This window comes from Rhinopithecus bieti, unplaced genomic scaffold, assembly GCF_001698545.2.
Source record: "Rhinopithecus bieti isolate Rb0 unplaced genomic scaffold, ASM169854v2 scaffold_1014, whole genome shotgun sequence".
Lineage (NCBI taxonomy): Eukaryota > Metazoa > Chordata > Mammalia > Primates > Cercopithecidae > Rhinopithecus > Rhinopithecus bieti.
In genome coordinates this window covers 5,547,653-5,564,683 of record NW_016803499.1, presented here as the reverse complement: position 1 = coordinate 5,564,683, position 17,031 = coordinate 5,547,653, and the positions used below count along the sequence as shown (strand labels likewise).

At 49.9% G+C, this 17,031-nt stretch overlaps 1 protein-coding gene across 1 annotated transcript in view; it reads left to right on the top strand.

Moving 5' to 3' along the window:
- Positions 1-17,031, top strand: part of KCNQ1 (potassium voltage-gated channel subfamily Q member 1) — a 336,495-nt gene that overhangs the window by 256,002 nt on the left and 63,462 nt on the right. Inside the window, exons 14-16 of the mRNA XM_017886015.1 lie at positions 4,489-4,583; positions 5,463-5,509; positions 6,463-6,524. Of these exons, the coding sequence (XP_017741504.1) occupies positions 4,489-4,583; positions 5,463-5,509; positions 6,463-6,524 (204 nt within the window). The remainder of the gene's footprint in view (positions 1-4,488; positions 4,584-5,462; positions 5,510-6,462; positions 6,525-17,031) is intronic.

Genomic DNA, 17,031 nt, shown 5'->3' with positions numbered 1-17,031 from the left:
ACCTACACCCACTTGGTCACAGTGGCCCAGGGACTCCCAGGCCTTGGTTTTCCCCTGCCCTGCCTCCCTTCACCTGCCCACACCTCACCCAGCATGCCTGGAGGTGCCCCACGCTTCACCTTCCCAGAGCTCTGTGGTCTGCAGGAGGCTCACCACCATGACTCACGCCATGTTCAGTGTGTGCTGAAGAGAGGCTCGACCACAGCCGGCTCTGACTCTGGCTCTTGCATGGTGCTGGCTTAGGATTCCCTGACCTTTCTCAACTCCCATCCTCTGTCATCCTCACTCTCTCCTTTAAGGCAGAGCAAAGCAGGGCTTAGCATCTCATCTTGCAGAAAGGAACTTAGAATCTCCATTATACAGAAGGGAGAAACAGAGCTCAGCAACCCATCTTACAGAAAGGAGGATCAAGGCTCAGCGTCCCATCTTATAGAAGAGAGAGGCAGGGCTCAGCATCCAATCTTACAGAAAGGAGGATCAGGGCTCAGCATCCCATCTTACAGAAGGGAGCTCAGCATTTTCATCTTACAGGAAGGAGAAACATCCCATCTTCCAAAAGGGGGGATCAGGGCTCAGCATCATCCCATCTTACAGAAAGGAAGATCAAGTCTCAGCATTCCATCTTACAGAAAGGAGCTCAGCATCTCCATCTTACAGGACGGAGAAACAGGGCTCAGCATCCCATCTTCCAAAAGGGAGGATCAGGGTTCAGCATCCCATCTTACAGAAAGGAGAATCAAGGCTCAGCATTCCATCTTACTGAAGGGAGCTTAGCATCTCCATCTTACAGGAGATGCTGCCAGGTACAAGAGAGGCTACCAGATGCTAACAGGGCTCAGCAACCCACCTTATAGAAGGGGAGGACTGAGGCTCAGCATCTCATCTTAAAGAAGAGAGAGACAAGGTTCAGCATCTCATATTACAAGAAGGGAGGATCAAGGCTCAGCATCCCATCTTATAGAAGACCAAGAGACAGGGCTCAGCATCCCCATCTTATAGAGAAGAGATCAAGGCTCAGCATCCCGCCTTATATAAGAGACAGACAGGGCTCAGCATCCCATCTTACAGAAAAGAGAATCAAGACTCAGCATCCCATTTTATAGAAGAGAACTCAGCATCTTCTTATAGGAAGGAGAAACAGGACTCAGCATCCCCTTTTACAGAAGAGAGAGATGGGGCTCAGCATTTTATCTTACAGAAGAGAGAAGAAGGACTTAGCATTCCCATTATTACAGGAGAAACTGAGACCTGAGGATGTTATTACTAGCCTGTACATAAGTACGTTTTTTATGACTGTTATCAAACTGAGTACATGGTGGGCCAGAAGGTCTGCCTAGAGTCCAACCCCATGCCTGACCCTATCACAGGCCTTAGTGTGTCGTTTCTGGGCAATGCCGGAGATCCTGGTGCCCAGTGTGGCCCCAGGAGCAGCAGGCCCTTCCTTCCATGAGGCACAGGTGTGTTGTGAGGACACAGACCCCATCCCAGCCCTCCTGATCTCAGGATCTCCCGTTCAGGGCCCAGAAAGTGGCTAGTGTTGCCAGTGAGGTCCCTACCTGCTGGTGTCAGGTGAAAAAGGAAACTCCTGAACTTCTGAGGCCCAGTCTTTGGTAGGTAGGAGGTCTCTGCCCTGCCTTGGGATTCCTGGGGTCCAAAACAATGTTGGGTGGGCTGTAAGAACTCCACCAAGCCTCTGGCATTGGTGGCAGAACCCCTGGGCATGTCAGAAGTGTGTCTAGAGCTGAAAGTGAGTACTTGGATCCCTGACCTCAGGGACTCACCATCTGGGAACTTGTAGCTTCCCAAGGTGGAAATGACTGCATCCTCAGATTAAGGTCACCCTGGTCTCAGGAGTAGGGACCCCAAAGAGAGATAGGAGGTGGGCAGGGAGGGCACGTTCCCAGACCCAGCCCGGGCCCTCAGTGGTACCTGAGCCTCCTCCTTTCTCATCCTCGACCTCAATTGCCTCCCTCTGACTGGGGCTGGCCCTGTTCTGCCCCTCCCCACCAAGCTACTTGGCTTGTCTCTTGGGTCTTGCAAATTCCCCAGCAAAAGGCAGGAAAGCCACTAGCTCAGTGCTAAGGAGGCTATTTGAGCACTAAAGATGACTACCCTGGGCCTCACCTGGTCACCCAGTGGCCCCTCGGGATAGAGACAGTCTGTTGTCCTATGTGCTGGCTTGCCTGCAGGGCCAAGGCCTTCCTAGGCCATCAAACCCCGACTCAGCCTGGCTGCTCCACCTGAGTGAGGCCCTTGGGAGCAAGGCCACAAATGTGGCTTGGGGTTTCCTGATATCATGAGACGCTTTGTTTTCTCTGTTGTGGTTTCAAGATGTCACCTGAGTCCCATTTATGGGCTCAGAGCTGGCGACAAGCCTGGAAGCCCTGGGGTCACCTGCCCTGCCTCACATGGCCCCAGCCCCACTGTGGGAGCCCAAGCAGATGCTCGTCACCCACAGCAAGTGCCGCAGACTGTGGCTGTCATCTGGGGCCACACCTGCTGCCTGGCACAAACTGCCAGGAAGGATGCAGGGTGGACCCGCTCCCTACCATGAGGACAGTGGGGGCTACAGCCAGTGAGCATGTCAAAGGTCAGTCTGGGGCCCAGGTAGGTAGCAGCCATGCAGAGCTGCGCGTCCTGGTCAGTGCCTGGCACTGTGCTGCTCCTTGGCCCTTTGGCTGGGCCAGCTCTTCCTGAAGTCATTGAGAACCAGGACTGGTAGCCCGGGGCAGGGGAGCGAGGTGAGCGGGAGGAGTGGGCAGGCCCCTGCTGGTGAGTGGATAGGAAGGTGGGACCCAGAGAGGCTGAGGTGATGGCCCAGGACCACCCAGAGCCCCGCGGCCAAGCTGATGGGGACAAGCTTCGCTCCTGTGCATACTTGGGACCAGGCCTACGCCATCACCATATAGGCGAGCTCCCAGGTTTTCACAAGCCTCCCAAGGGTAGGCACTGCCACTGCCTGCACTTTGAGCCAGTTCAGGGCCCAGAAAGTGGCTAGTGTTGCCAGTGAGGTCCCTACCTGCTGGTGTCAGGTGAAAAAGGAAACTCCTGAACTTCTGAGGCCCAGTCTTTGGTAGGTAGGAGGTCTCTGCCCTGCCTTGGGATTCCTGGGGTCCAAAACAATGTTGGGTGGGCTGTAAGAACTCCACCAAGCCTCTGGCATTGGTGGCAGAACCCCTGGGCATGTCAGAAGTGTGTCTAGAGCTGAAAGTGAGTACTTGGATCCCTGACCTCAGGGACTCACCATCTGGGAACTTGTAGCTTCCCAAGGTGGAAATGACTGCATCCTCAGATTAAGGTCACCCTGGTCTCAGGAGTAGGGACCCCAAAGAGAGATAGGAGGTGGGCAGGGAGGGCACGTTCCCAGACCCAGCCCGGGCCCTCAGTGGTACCTGAGCCTCCTCCTTTCTCATCCTCGACCTCAATTGCCTCCCTCTGACTGGGGCTGGCCCTGTTCTGCCCCTCCCCACCAAGCTACTTGGCTTGTCTCTTGGGTCTTGCAAATTCCCCAGCAAAAGGCAGGAAAGCCACTAGCTCAGTGCTAAGGAGGCTATTTGAGCACTAAAGATGACTACCCTGGGCCTCACCTGGTCACCCAGTGGCCCCTCGGGATAGAGACAGTCTGTTGTCCTATGTGCTGGCTTGCCTGCAGGGCCAAGGCCTTCCTAGGCCATCAAACCCCGACTCAGCCTGGCTGCTCCACCTGAGTGAGGCCCTTGGGAGCAAGGCCACAAATGTGGCTTGGGGTTTCCTGATATCATGAGACGCTTTGTTTTCTCTGTTGTGGTTTCAAGATGTCACCTGAGTCCCATTTATGGGCTCAGAGCTGGCGACAAGCCTGGAAGCCCTGGGGTCACCTGCCCTGCCTCACATGGCCCCAGCCCCACTGTGGGAGCCCAAGCAGATGCTCGTCACCCACAGCAAGTGCCGCAGACTGTGGCTGTCATCTGGGGCCACACCTGCTGCCTGGCACAAACTGCCAGGAAGGATGCAGGGTGGACCCGCTCCCTACCATGAGGACAGTGGGGGCTACAGCCAGTGAGCATGTCAAAGGTCAGTCTGGGGCCCAGGTAGGTAGCAGCCATGCAGAGCTGCGCGTCCTGGTCAGTGCCTGGCACTGTGCTGCTCCTTGGCCCTTTGGCTGGGCCAGCTCTTCCTGAAGTCATTGAGAACCAGGACTGGTAGCCCGGGGCAGGGGAGCGAGGTGAGCGGGAGGAGTGGGCAGGCCCCTGCTGGTGAGTGGATAGGAAGGTGGGACCCAGAGAGGCTGAGGTGATGGCCCAGGACCACCCAGAGCCCCGCGGCCAAGCTGATGGGGACAAGCTTCGCTCCTGTGCATACTTGGGACCAGGCCTACGCCATCACCATATAGGCGAGCTCCCAGGTTTTCACAAGCCTCCCAAGGGTAGGCACTGCCACTGCCTGCACTTTGAGCCACATGGCCGGGGCACAGGGAGGAGAAGTGATGTGTGTCTTTCTGTCCTGCAGCAAGCGCGGAAGCCTTACGACGTGCGGGACGTCATTGAGCAGTACTCACAGGGCCACCTCAACCTCATGGTGCGCATCAAAGAGCTGCAGAGGAGGTGGGCATGGCCAAGGGGCAGTGGGGAGGGTGCACGGGTCCTGCCCAGCCCAGCCCCGGCTGCACAATGAGCGGTGCCAGGAGGAGGGAGGAGCTGAGACCCTGAGTTCTCGCCTCTCAACCACCCCTACCCCTGCAGAGGGAGGGCACCTGGCCACAGCCACGGTTCACAGCCAGCCCACCAGGCAGCTCTGCCTTGTTCCCCGCCCAGGTCTGAGACGATGGAGGAGTTGCGGTGGGGAGGTATATCGGGGAGGAAAACACCCGCCTCCATCCCTGCGCAGGCAGCGACACCAGCTTCACACTCCCCACAACTTCAGGACACTTGGCAGCCAGCCCACCCACCTCCCATGTCACCCCTGAGCAAGGGGCCAGGCCCAGCCCCTTGTGTCCCCCGGCTGGTCCTGGAGCTGGAGACCCTGACGGTGGGGAGCCAACGTGTTCCCATGGAATCAGCGCCATCCTCCTGGGCCTGCACAGGCTCAGAGTGGCTGTGCCTCCGAGAGGGCTCGCCTGGGAACTAGCTCTGTGTATTACAGGGTATGGCTGGGAACCCGTGTCCATTCTGGCCACAGGCAAGGGGTCAGGCTGCCTTGCCCATGGCTGACCGATTGCCTCCTACTCCTAACTCCAGAGAGGAAGTCTGAGAGGCAGCCCACCGACTCCTCCTCTCCGAGCTCCCTGCTCAGCCCCCTCAGGAGCATGGCCCTCTGGGGGGTTGGGAGTGACCTGGCAGGTCTTAGGGTTGGGGGTGTCCCCAGAGTGGGTGGGCAGTGCACTGTCTTGCTGGGCACATCAGCCTGTCTGTCCCATGGACGGCAGTGCATCTGTGCAGTGCCGGGGCCAGGTGTGAACTAGTGTCCGTCTCCTTCCCTACCAGGCTGGACCAGTCCATTGGGAAACCCTCGCTGTTCATCTCTGTCTCAGGTGGGTTTTTCTGTGTCAGTTGCTCTGGGCGTGGCAGCCTGCAATGGACTCTCCCACACCTCTGACCTCCTGGCTCTCCCCGCGATGTCAGAATGGGCCACTGGACCTCCAAAGTGCATGACATGAAATGAAAGCCAGGGAGTAAGGGGAGGTAGACCCCACCCCTAGCAAAGTGGCTCCAAAGTACATTTTACAAAGGAATATTCAGGTTTCATAAGAACCTACCTGGGTCCCTTTAAATTCCAGGGCGTTGAGGTTAGGCTCTGGGTGTGGAAACATGAACCCAGGGCAACTTTGCAGAAGGGGGTGATCCTGGGGATGGGCCTGGGGTGGGGCTTGAACAGGGTGAGCTGCCAGCCCAGAATTCAAGAGACTATGGGTGGGGGCCTTGCAGGGCTCAAGTTGAGAGGGACAGAGCACCTGGCCGCAGCCTGGGGGCTGGTTTTCTGGCTCCTCGACCAAATTCCTTGGGTCCCCTGGACACGGGGCTGTGAGTCATTCCGGGGAGTGACAGGGAAAAGGCCCATTCCCTGGGGTTTCCCAAATGCAAACGGCAGCCACGGCTCACAATGTGGGCTGGTGTGACGGGGGCAGCTGAGTGGCTATGTCCCCCAGCCTGGAGTCAGGCCTATGCCGCCCTGGGAGTGGAATGGCACGGGCTTGCACAGCTGGCAGTGTGGCCAGTTTAGGCAGCCCCCTACGGCTCTCGGAGGTCAAAGGTGGAGAGGGTGGAGCAGGATGGAGCCCAGGTCCCCAGCTGCAGCCATGCCCGCCCACTGTACCACTTCTGGTATTTTTATCATAGGACACTTTTTTTAAAATGTCCTAGTAGGTTTAGGCATTTTGACTCTCAGCTACCACCCCCAGCCCCACCATCCTGCTCCCCAAGCCCAGTCGGGGTCCCCAGTCCACCCCAGCACTCAGCCCTGATTTGGGTGTTTTATCCCCCATAGAAAAGAGCAAGGATCGCGGCAGCAACACGATCGGCGCCCGCCTGAACCGAGTAGAAGACAAGGTAGGCTCACGCGCCGGCCGCAGCGGCTCTGGTCAGTGTTCTGGGGCCAGCAGGCACCTCCCTGTGATCTGCGTGTGAATGTGAGGCTCCAGGGCCTGCAGGCTTCCCCACCTTCCCGCCAGGGCCCACTGCAGCCCACCCAGCAACTCCCAAGAGGGGCCCAGGCCCACTGCCCACCTGGCTGGCATCGCTCCCCCATGGAAGGAGCCAGGCCAGGCTGGTTTCTCATCCTCTGACAATTGGCGTCTTTACTGGCAGGTGGCACCTAGTGACCCTCCCCCCAGCTCTTTCCTGCTGCCTCTCATAGTCTGCTTTGTGCTCTGTGAGCCTCCTGGCTACGTCCTGAGTGGAGGGTGGCAGGAGCTGGCCTCACATCCCAGCCTTCTCCTGGGCCCAGCTGTCTGGGGCCTCCACTTGGGGCCGGCCGAGAGCTCAGGGAGATGCAGGGCCCAGCTGGGATGGGTTCATGGGAAGAGAAGCATCTTCTGTTTGCCCCGAACCCACCAGGCCCCCACTCCCCACCAGGCTCTATGCCCGTCACTCGGTGCCTCGGGCTGGAGCCTCTACCCCAGGCACCCTGGGAGCTGCTGGAGGATCTGGGCGGTGGGAGGGCCTTTCCTGGGCTCATGGCTGAGCCCACCACTGCCCTTTGAAGTCTCTGTGGTTTGAAGCGGGCTGTTATCTTGCCGAACAGCAAGTCCGTCTACATGGACTTTATCTGAAAGTAGCTGAGAGGCTAAAAATAGAGGAATTTCAGTTGGGCAGGGAGTGCGTCTGCTGCCCGGTTTCCCCGGCAACGCCTGGCTCTGGCCTGCTTCCATCTCGGCTGCAGCCGGGCAGGCGGGGCAGGCACAGCTCAGCCCAGGCTCCTGCTCCTGCTCCACCCGTCCTGGCCCCCAGGACCTGCAGCGTCACCCTCTCCCCACCTGGCACCATCTGCCCATGGCCTGGGGCGGCTGTGGGGCCCTGCGACCAACAAACTGGGTCAGGCAGAAAGAGCAAGGGCTGGTGTTCAGGTGCCTGGCCCGGTGGGGCTGTGTGACCACAGTATCCCGGGTCCCGCGAGCCTGGCCACCCTCTGTCAGCACAGGCCTGAGCAGGGCTGGTGCAGGCCTTTGCCAGGCAGATGGCCCAGTGGGAGATGGCGCCCATCTGGCAGGACAGGAAGCAAGACCCGGGAGAGGTCCGTTCACAGGATTGGCAAAGCTCAGAGGCCCAGAAGCCTTGGCCTCTCTGCTACCTGGGGAACACGGTGTTTCCTTGGCTTTCTCTTTGCGAAAGGGCTGGATGACTCCTGGCTGGCACACCCAGTACAGCAGGACCGGGTACCCTGTGTTGTTGGCATGGCCAGGAGTTTCTAGACATCAGGGAAAGCCATGGTAGAGACAGGGAGTGGCAGCCAGTTCCCCCACCTCCACTCCTGTTTCCATCTCGGCTGCAGCCAGGCAGGCGGGGCATGAACATCCCTGACGTGCAGGAGTCCCGGTGGCCCTTTCTGGGCAGCACGGGCCGGGGACAGCCCCCACCTTTTCCCACCACTCCCTGCCCAGCTCTGGTTCCATTCCCTATGCTACTGTCCCAGGCCTTTCTTATGGCTCTGCCTCTGCTCCATGGGACAGACCACCCTTTAAGCCCAGACCTGGAGCCTGGCATCCTGCGGGGGTGATGGTGGGTGGCAGACAGGGTCTCCTGAAGTGCTGCGGCCCCTTCCTGACATGCACAGCGGCCGTCCAGCAGCCTGCTGTGGCCTGGGAACAAGGACACAGTCCTCGGTCAGCCAAGGTCGGTGTGGGGGCCTGCAGTGGGGCCAGCGCTGGCCTTGAAGGCACAGAATTATGCACCCAATTTCTTCACATCTGAGCAACAAAGGGAAGCGTTTTCCGAGTCCCTGATCCCTAGGGCAAGGTTTAAGAACAAGGCTGGGGCCACATCCTGGTGCCCTGTCAGGCTCTGAGCCGGGGTCACGAGGATTCTGGTAGATTCTGCATGCACAGCCCTGGTGGGCCCTGGCTCCCTGCTGTCACATTCAAGTCCCCTGCCTGGGGTGTCTGAGGTGGTGAGTGGCACCCACAGTTGACACTAAATCTCAGCCCCTCTGAGGGGCTCTACCTGGAACCTGGCTGCCCATCAAGGAGTTGACAGAGCTGTGCTGACCTGGGTGGGCAGGTGGTAGCCTGCCCAGTCTTTGCCCTGCCACTGACTGGTACCCCCCTCAGGGACAGACCCTGGGAAAGGGCCTGGCTGGGCCTGGAGGGCTTGGTGGCACAGCCTGGCTCGAGTTATCTTCGTTATCAGTGCAGCCATCGGGACCGTAAACACCCCAAGCGCAATCCTGCTGACTTCGGGAAGTAGGGGCAGGAAATCCAGCAGCCACCCCAGCCCGGAGGCCCAGCAGGCGTGCAGCGGTGCCAATGCCCGCCGGCCCCGCCAACCCCAGCCAGAGCCCCTGGCCTTCCCCACCGGCACCCTCCCCCACCCCATCCCGCCAGTCTGGCTGCCTGCCGGAAGCGAGTCAAGGCCCCAGCCCCCAACTGCTTTCTCAGCTCAGCTCAGTCCCTCACCCCTGGGTTGTGCAGTGAGTCCCATCCCAGGCCGGCTTGCCTAGCCATGGGATGAGAGGTCTCTGGGATGCACAGCCAGCTGGCACCCATCTTGGCAGGGGTCATGCTAAGAATCAGGGAGCCCTGGAGTGTCTCCTTGCAGGGAGTTCACCAGTGCAGGTCAGCTGAGCTTGTTCAGGGCTGCCTCAGTTTCCCTGGCAGGGAGCCCTCTTCTTCCTTTGTGTCCATGACCCACACTGGGGAGAGGGGTCTGGGGGTCTTCCTTCTCGCCACAGTCCTGCGGCCTCGTCAAAACTCTTGCTTGGCAGTGCTGTCTGCTCTGACACAGACCCCCCCCCCAAACTATCTTGCAGGACATCCCCATTCCTGGGATCCCTGCTCCCCCTGTGCCTGGCCGGGTGGCTCAGGCTCTGCCTCACTCCAGGGTGTGGAGAGCAGAAACCCCCCACACTCACAGACCCAGGGCCCTCCTCACAGCGAGTCTGCTTCCTGCGGGCCTCATTCCCTTGTCAAATGAGAGAGCTTGATTCCTGCTTGTGTCCTTAGGGTCAAAAGTCACAAAAGCTGCCTCATGCCCTTTCTGTTTTCATCTTAGATTACTGTCTTCTTTATTCTAGAGAGGACTCTTATTTACTCAAATGCCCAAATAAACCATCTTTTACAGATGGGGAAACCAAGGTTCAGAGAGGCTGAGCAGTCGCCTGAGGTCACACAGCTGGTTAGGTTGAAGAGCTGGTCCCAAGGAGGACACAGACAGGGGTGGGAGATAAGGTGGAGACAGCAAGGAAGGGTTTCATAATCACCCACAGTCTGTATGGAGAGGCTGAGGAGGGTTGAGGCCAGGGGCAGGCTGGGGGCGCCAGCAGCAGGACCCAGGGCCTTCAGCATGGGCCAGAGACCAATGCAGGCGGTTGGGAGAGGTTCGGAGAGGGCTGGCCCTGCCCACTCCCTCTCTGGCCCCACTGGGCTTCCTGGAGTCACACAGGGCTGGCAGTCTGTGTGGGGGCTGCATACCCCAGACACTCTGAGGAATAGATGGCAGAGGCCGCTCCAGCCCTCCTCCCCCAGCAAGTATTCTTAGCTTGGTCTCCAGGACCTGCCACACTGTTTACGTTGGGCCCTGTTTATTTTGCAAGCTAAGCTCATACTGCTTTTGCTGATATGAGGAGCACAGTGGGCTGGGAGAGTTTCTTTCTTCTCTGTTTTTGCCGGAAATGTTCATGGCTGAGAGCCGGACACAGGGGAGTCCTGGGTTTCCATGTCCCAGTTCAGAAAGCGTTGGGCGGGAAGAGGCCCCCACCACCTGACACTCCTTTCACTGCCTCCGGTCCCAGAAGCCAGGCCTCCAGGATGAGAATGCCCCCCAACCCGGGACTCCCACAGCCACACCCTGCCCATGCCTTTACTAAGCTGTGTGCATGACCCCAACCTCCAGGATGCAGGCAGACGCAGCCTTCCAGAATTGGGTATTTGCCCCCAGACACTGCTACCCTTTCCCTCATTCCAGTGTGACTCCTCCATCCACCAGGCCCAGAAGCTGGACCCCAAGTCTTTTTTGTCTTGGGCAGTTCTCCGAGCTGCGCCCCCAGAGTCGCCTTGCTGCTGTTTATCCCTGCCCTTCAGCCCAACCCCTGCTGAGTTCAGGCCTTTATCATCTCTTCCTTGGATTATTTTTCCAGCCATGTATGCGGTCTCCGGCCTCTCCTCACACCCACCAATCCTTCACATTGTATATTATTTCTTAAACACTGCTGAAATCTCACTTACTAGTATTTAATATATCAGATTTTTTGTGCCAGTATTTATGTGTGAGATACACACATAACATAATTTTCTTTTCTTGTATGGTCTTCATGCGATTTTGGTATCAAATGTATGTGAGCCCCACCGACTAAGTTAAGAAATGTTCTCTTTTTTCCTCTATTGTGATATTTTGTATAAGATTAGAATTTTATTTTCCTCAAATGTTTGGTGGAATTTAAAGGTAAAGACATCTAGGCCCGGTGTTTTCTTTGTGGGAAGATTCATCATTCCTGATTCAATGGCTGTAATAATTATGGACTGTTCAGGTTTTCCATTTCTTCTTGTATCAGTTTTGATAAGTTATATATTCTAGGAATTTATACATTTCATTTTAGTTTCCATGTTCATTGGCATTTATTATTATTTTAATGTCCATCCATTAGCATTTAGTCCCATTTTTTATTCTCAATATTATTTATTTGTGCCTTCACTGTTTTCCCCCTTAGTGGTCAAACCTGACACTATTCACCTGTCTTATTAAATGTTTAGTGGACTTCTGGCTTTGTTGATCCTCCCTATTGTGATTTTTGTCTTGTTTCATTCACTTCTCTTTATTTTATTCCTTCTATTTACTTGGCCTTAATATACTGTTCTTTCTCTAACCTCTCTAAATTAAGAATAGGATAATTCTTAATTTTCAGTCTTTCTGAATTTCTTTTTTTTTTTTTAATTTTTCTAACCGCTGTCAATCTCGTGGCTTTCTAAATTTTAAGGTATGCATTTAAGGTTATAAATTTTTCCTTTAAATATCATTCAAACTACATCTCCCACATTTTGATATATGGCATTTAATTTTCATCTTCATTCACTTTAGTATTTTTCTAATCTCCATTATGATCTCTTGTTTATCCTAGGAGTTCTGTAGCAATGTGGTTTTTGTCATTGTTATAATTGTAGCACAGCTTTCTCATAATGTTGCCCTCTTGTCAGAGAAAGCAATCCATATGATATTAATACTTTAGAATGTTTTGAAATATGGTTTACAGCAAAAATGTCATCAATTTTTGTAAATGTGCCTTCTGTACTTGAAAACAAGGTATATTCTGACATTGTTGGGTGCAGTGTTATGTTCATATCCACTGGAACAAGCTTGTTAATTGGTCTGTTCAAATCTTCTATATTCTCATTGGAATGTTTTTATCTGCTTAATCTATTATTACTGAGAAGGCATAGGGCAAATTTCTGTTTAACTTCCTAAGAAACTTCTAAACTGTTTCCAAAGGATTTGTACCATTTTGCTTTCTCACCAGTAATGTATAAAGGTTCCACTTTCTCCACAGCCTTGCAAATACATGGTCTTTTCTATTTTAGCCCTTTTAGTGAGTATGTAATGGTATCTCATTGTGGTTTTGATTTGCATTTCCCTAATGACTAATGATGTTGAGCCACTTTTCATGTGCTTATTAGCCATTCATAGTCTTCTTTGGTGAAATGTTTATTCAACTCTCTTGCCCATTTTCTAATTAAGTAGTCTGTTCTATTATTGAGTTGCAAGGGTTTTTTATATGTTCTGGATACAAGTCCTTTATCAGATCTATGACTTGCAAATATTTTCTCCCATTCTGTGGCTGTCTTTTCATTTCCTTAATCACATCTTTTAAATCACAAAAGTTTTTAATTTTAATGAAGTCCAATTTGTCTTTTCTTATATGGCTCAGGCTTTTGATGTTTTATCTAAGAACTCTGCCTAATCCAAAGCCATAAACATTTTCTCCTGTTTTGTTTTGGTTTCTTTTCCTTCTAGAAGTTGTATAGAAGTAGCTCTTACATTTCGGTCTATATTTACTTTGAGGTAATTTTGGGGTATGATATGAGGTAAAGTCTAGATTTTTTTTGTTTCATTCTTACTTATGGATATTCAATTGCCCCAGAACATTTGTTGAAAATACTCCATTTCCTCCTTTGAATTATCATGGCTTCTTTGTCAAAAATCAATTGACCATAAATTTATAGGTTTATTTCTGCATTTTCAATTCTATTCTGTTGGTCTATATGCCTTTCTGTAAATCTATATGCCTTTCCATAAACCCATACTATACCATCTTGATTATTGTAGGTTTACAGTAAGTTTTAAAATTAAATTATGTACGTTTTCTATTTTGTTCATCTTTTACAAATTGTTTCTGTCCATTCTAAGTCCTATGAGTTTTCATACAAATTTTAGGTTCAACCTGTCAATTAAAAAGGAAAGCCCTGCTGGGATTTTGATAGGCATCGTGTTGAATCTATAGATCCATTTGGGGAAAATTGACATCTTAACAAAATTGAGTATTATAATCAATGAACATGGTATATCCCTCCATTTATTTGATCTGCTTTAATTTCTTTCAGTGATATTTTACAGTTTGGGGCATATAAATTTTATACTTATTTTGTTACATTTACTCCTAAATATTTTATTTGTCATGCTAGTGTTAATGAAATTGTTTTCTTAATTTCATTTTGAGTTAATTGTTCATTACTAGTATACAGAAATAACATTAAATTTTTATATCAATCTTGTAAACTATGACTTTTCTGTTCTTGGTTTTAGTCATTTTGTTGTCACTATTGATTTCTTAAGATTTTCTCCATATAAGATCATGTCTTGTGTCAATAGACAATTTTTACTTCTTTCCAATCAGATGCCTTTCATTTCTTTGTTTTGCCTAATTGCACTGGCTTGAACTTCCAAAAAAATTATTGAATAGAAGAAGTGCTAGAGCAGATCTTGTGGGGAAGATCACTCAATCAATTTCCATTAGCTCTGAGTTTTCCATAGATACCTTTCATCATTTCCTTCTATTTTTAGTGTGTTGAGAGCTCTTAATATGAATGGATATTGGATTTTGTCAAGTGCTCTTTCTGTGTGTAGTGAGATGATCCTGTGGTCTTTATTCCTTATCCTACTGATTTGGTATAATACATTAACTAATTTTCAGGTGTTAAACCAATCTCACATTTCTGGAATAAATCCCACCTGGGCATGATACATAATCCTTTTTATATGATGCTGGATTTGGTTTGCTAATATTTTGTTAAGAATGTTTGTGTCTTCAACCTACAAAAGCTGACTGAAAGAAAAAAAAAGAATGTACTTTATATTCATAAAGGATACTGGTGTGGTTTTCTTTTCTGACTTTGATGTCAGATTTTAAATCCTTTTCTTTTAATCCTACAACCATAGGATTTCGGGTTTGTCTTTTGTAAACACTATATTACTTAGTTTTTAAAAAATCATTTAATACATTTACATTTAATATAATTTCTAATAGATTTGGATTGAATTCTAGCAGTGTATTTTGTGCTTTCCATTTGTACTAAATTTTTATTTTTCTCCTCTTTCTTGCCTCTCATTAGATTATTACTTCTCATTCTACTTTTCTCTCTACTGGTTTTGAAGTTATGTTTTCTACTACCATTCTTGTAAAGGTTAACCTAGAACATTTTAAATGAATATATATCAGAAGTAATTGCTATATCTACCCATATCTGTAATAAAATAGGCATCCTAGAACACTAATTTCAATTATTCTCCTCCTGACTTAGTACTTTGCTGTTGTATATTTAGTTGAACCATGTTTAATTTTTAACTCACTAATTGGTAGTGCTAAATTATACAACCAATGTTTGTTTAAATTTACCCACCTATTTGCCTCTTTGTCATTTGTCATTTCTTTTATATCTCAGATGTTACATCTGGGATTACCTTTTTATGTGACTGAGGGATTCATTTAAATTTTCTTCAGTGAAAAACTCTCAGATTTTGTCTGCAAATGACCATTTTACTGTCATCTTAAAAAAAATTCCACCAATTATAAAATTATAAGCCTTAGGTTATCAAAATTCTTTTTTTCTTAGCACATTAAAATGTTATTGAACTATCCTTTGGCTTCCATCATTACCACTGAGAATGAAGATGATGAATTGTTGCTCCTTGGAAGACAATCTGTCCTTTTTCTCTGGCTGCCTTTAAGATCTTTCTTTCGACTCTAGTGTTCTGCATTTTCACTAGGTGTGTTAATAGGTTTCTTTTGTTCTGCCTAGGCTACCTTACTCTGTGGTTTGGTGTCTTGCATCAGTTCTAGATTATTCTCAGTTAGTACTTCTTAAGATTTCACTTCAGTCTCATTATCTCCTTCTGAAATTTTTATTGGCCAGTAGTAGACCATCTCACTCCCCGTCACGTCTCTTACCTTTTTTTTTTTTAAATCACTTTGTCTCCCTGTACTATATTCTGGAATCCATCTTCCAGTTCACTAGTTGTTTCTTCAACTGTGTTTAATCTGCTGTTAAAACTGTTCAGTGAATTTTAAACTTCAATTATTATTATTTTATTTATAAAAGTTCTTTTGGGTTCTTATTCATATCTGATAGGGCATTTTAATTGTATCTTCCTCTTTACTTCCATGTTCAAACTTTAAACTTTTCTTGAAGTGTATTAAATATGTATCTAAATAAGTATATTAAATAAGTATCTAAAGTATTTCTGAGTTCACATCCCTGTTTGATTTTTTTCTTCTGCTGACTCTCATTCACGGTGTTTCATTTCCTTTCTGGGGTTTTTTTTTTTGTGTTTTTTTTTCTTTTCATTGTAAACTTATATATCTTAAAATTTATCTGTGGAAATTTTTGAAGTCTGGTGTGAAGTTGGGGTCCTCAGGGAGGAATCATGTTTACCCCTTCCATTGCCACATATGTGGGTGTACTGCCAGTCTGGACTTTCAATTGTAGGCTCAAAGTTTTCTAGGCCACCTAGGTAGTGTGAATTCAAGCCTCCAAGCTGAGCATGGACTAGCTTGTGAATATGACTTTCCAGGACAGAGCTTGTTCTCCTTCTCTTAGCAGTAAGGCAGTTTTCTTTACAATCTTCTCAGGGAAGAGAAGATTTTTCATTGGCCCTCACAATGAAAGTAGAGCCCTTTGAGGGTCACAGTTTTATGTAAGTCTCTGCTATGAGACTTCCTGGAGCAGGCCTGGGCTTTGACACCTCGCCATCTATTCCTGGTGAAACCAAAGCTCAAGTTCATCCCACTCATCAAATGCCTTCAGGGCCCCTATTACCTCTGGGGACTCCCACTGAGTCTTCTGCCTTTAACCTCCCTTACTTCCTGGTCAGCTCATCCATGCTAGCCACAGATAGAATTTTAAATTTTTTAATAGCCACTTTTTAAAATTTAAAATAAATAGGTAAAATTAATTGCAATAATATATTTTATTTAACCTAATAGATCCAAAATATTTCAATATATAATTAATATTTTAAAACTCTTGAAATTGTTGTTCTTTTTTTTCGTACTGGGTCTTCAAAAGCCACTGCATATTTTACACATTTCAATTTAGACACTGAGTTTTCATGAGAGCGACTTGGTCTGTATTTAGATTTCATAAAATTTACCACTGAAAAAGGAGATTCCCATGCCTAAGTCATTTCAAACATACTGAAAGGTTTTCTAATAACTGAATGAAGGATCTGTCTTTAATTTTTAATTTCAATTTATTAAAATGAAATGAAAATTCCATTCCTGGGTCTCAGTCGCCACTTTTTAAGTGCTGTGCCACACAGATTCAGCTATGGGACAGTGCTGCTTTGAACGGGCATGACCGTGCACACGTGTGGGGAGGTGAGTGTGGCTCCCCCAACATTTACCCAGGCCAGCCCCAGGTAAATGCTCAGTGAATGCCCATAGAATGTGGTGAATGTGGATGGCAGGGACCATATGGGAGAGCACACTCTAGTAGTTTCCATCTCATGGCCCCAGTGCCCCTCTTCACCCCATGCCCCCAACAGAGATGCATCCCTGCAGACCCCTCGTGGGCTCCTTTTCCACAGCATCTTCCCCAAGTTCCCCTGCCTTGAGTCCCCAGAGCTCATGACCCATGCCTCCCTGAGGTCCCTAAGGCATGTCCGCTTGGGATTCTGGTTCTTTGCTGATTCTGTGCAGCCAGGTCTGTTCCCTGGTGTAGCTTCGCAACTGGAAGGTGCTGCTCAGGAAACTATGAGAAGTGTCCGTCAGTGCATGCAGGACACACTTCCAGGCTGTCACAGAGGCCAGGGAGCGCCTTGCCACTGAGGGGCTGGTTGCATCAGAAAGTTGGGCAGCCCGGACTGCCCTGGCAGCCCCAGCCCTGCCTCTCCTCAGCAGCTCCCCCTCCCCTCTGCT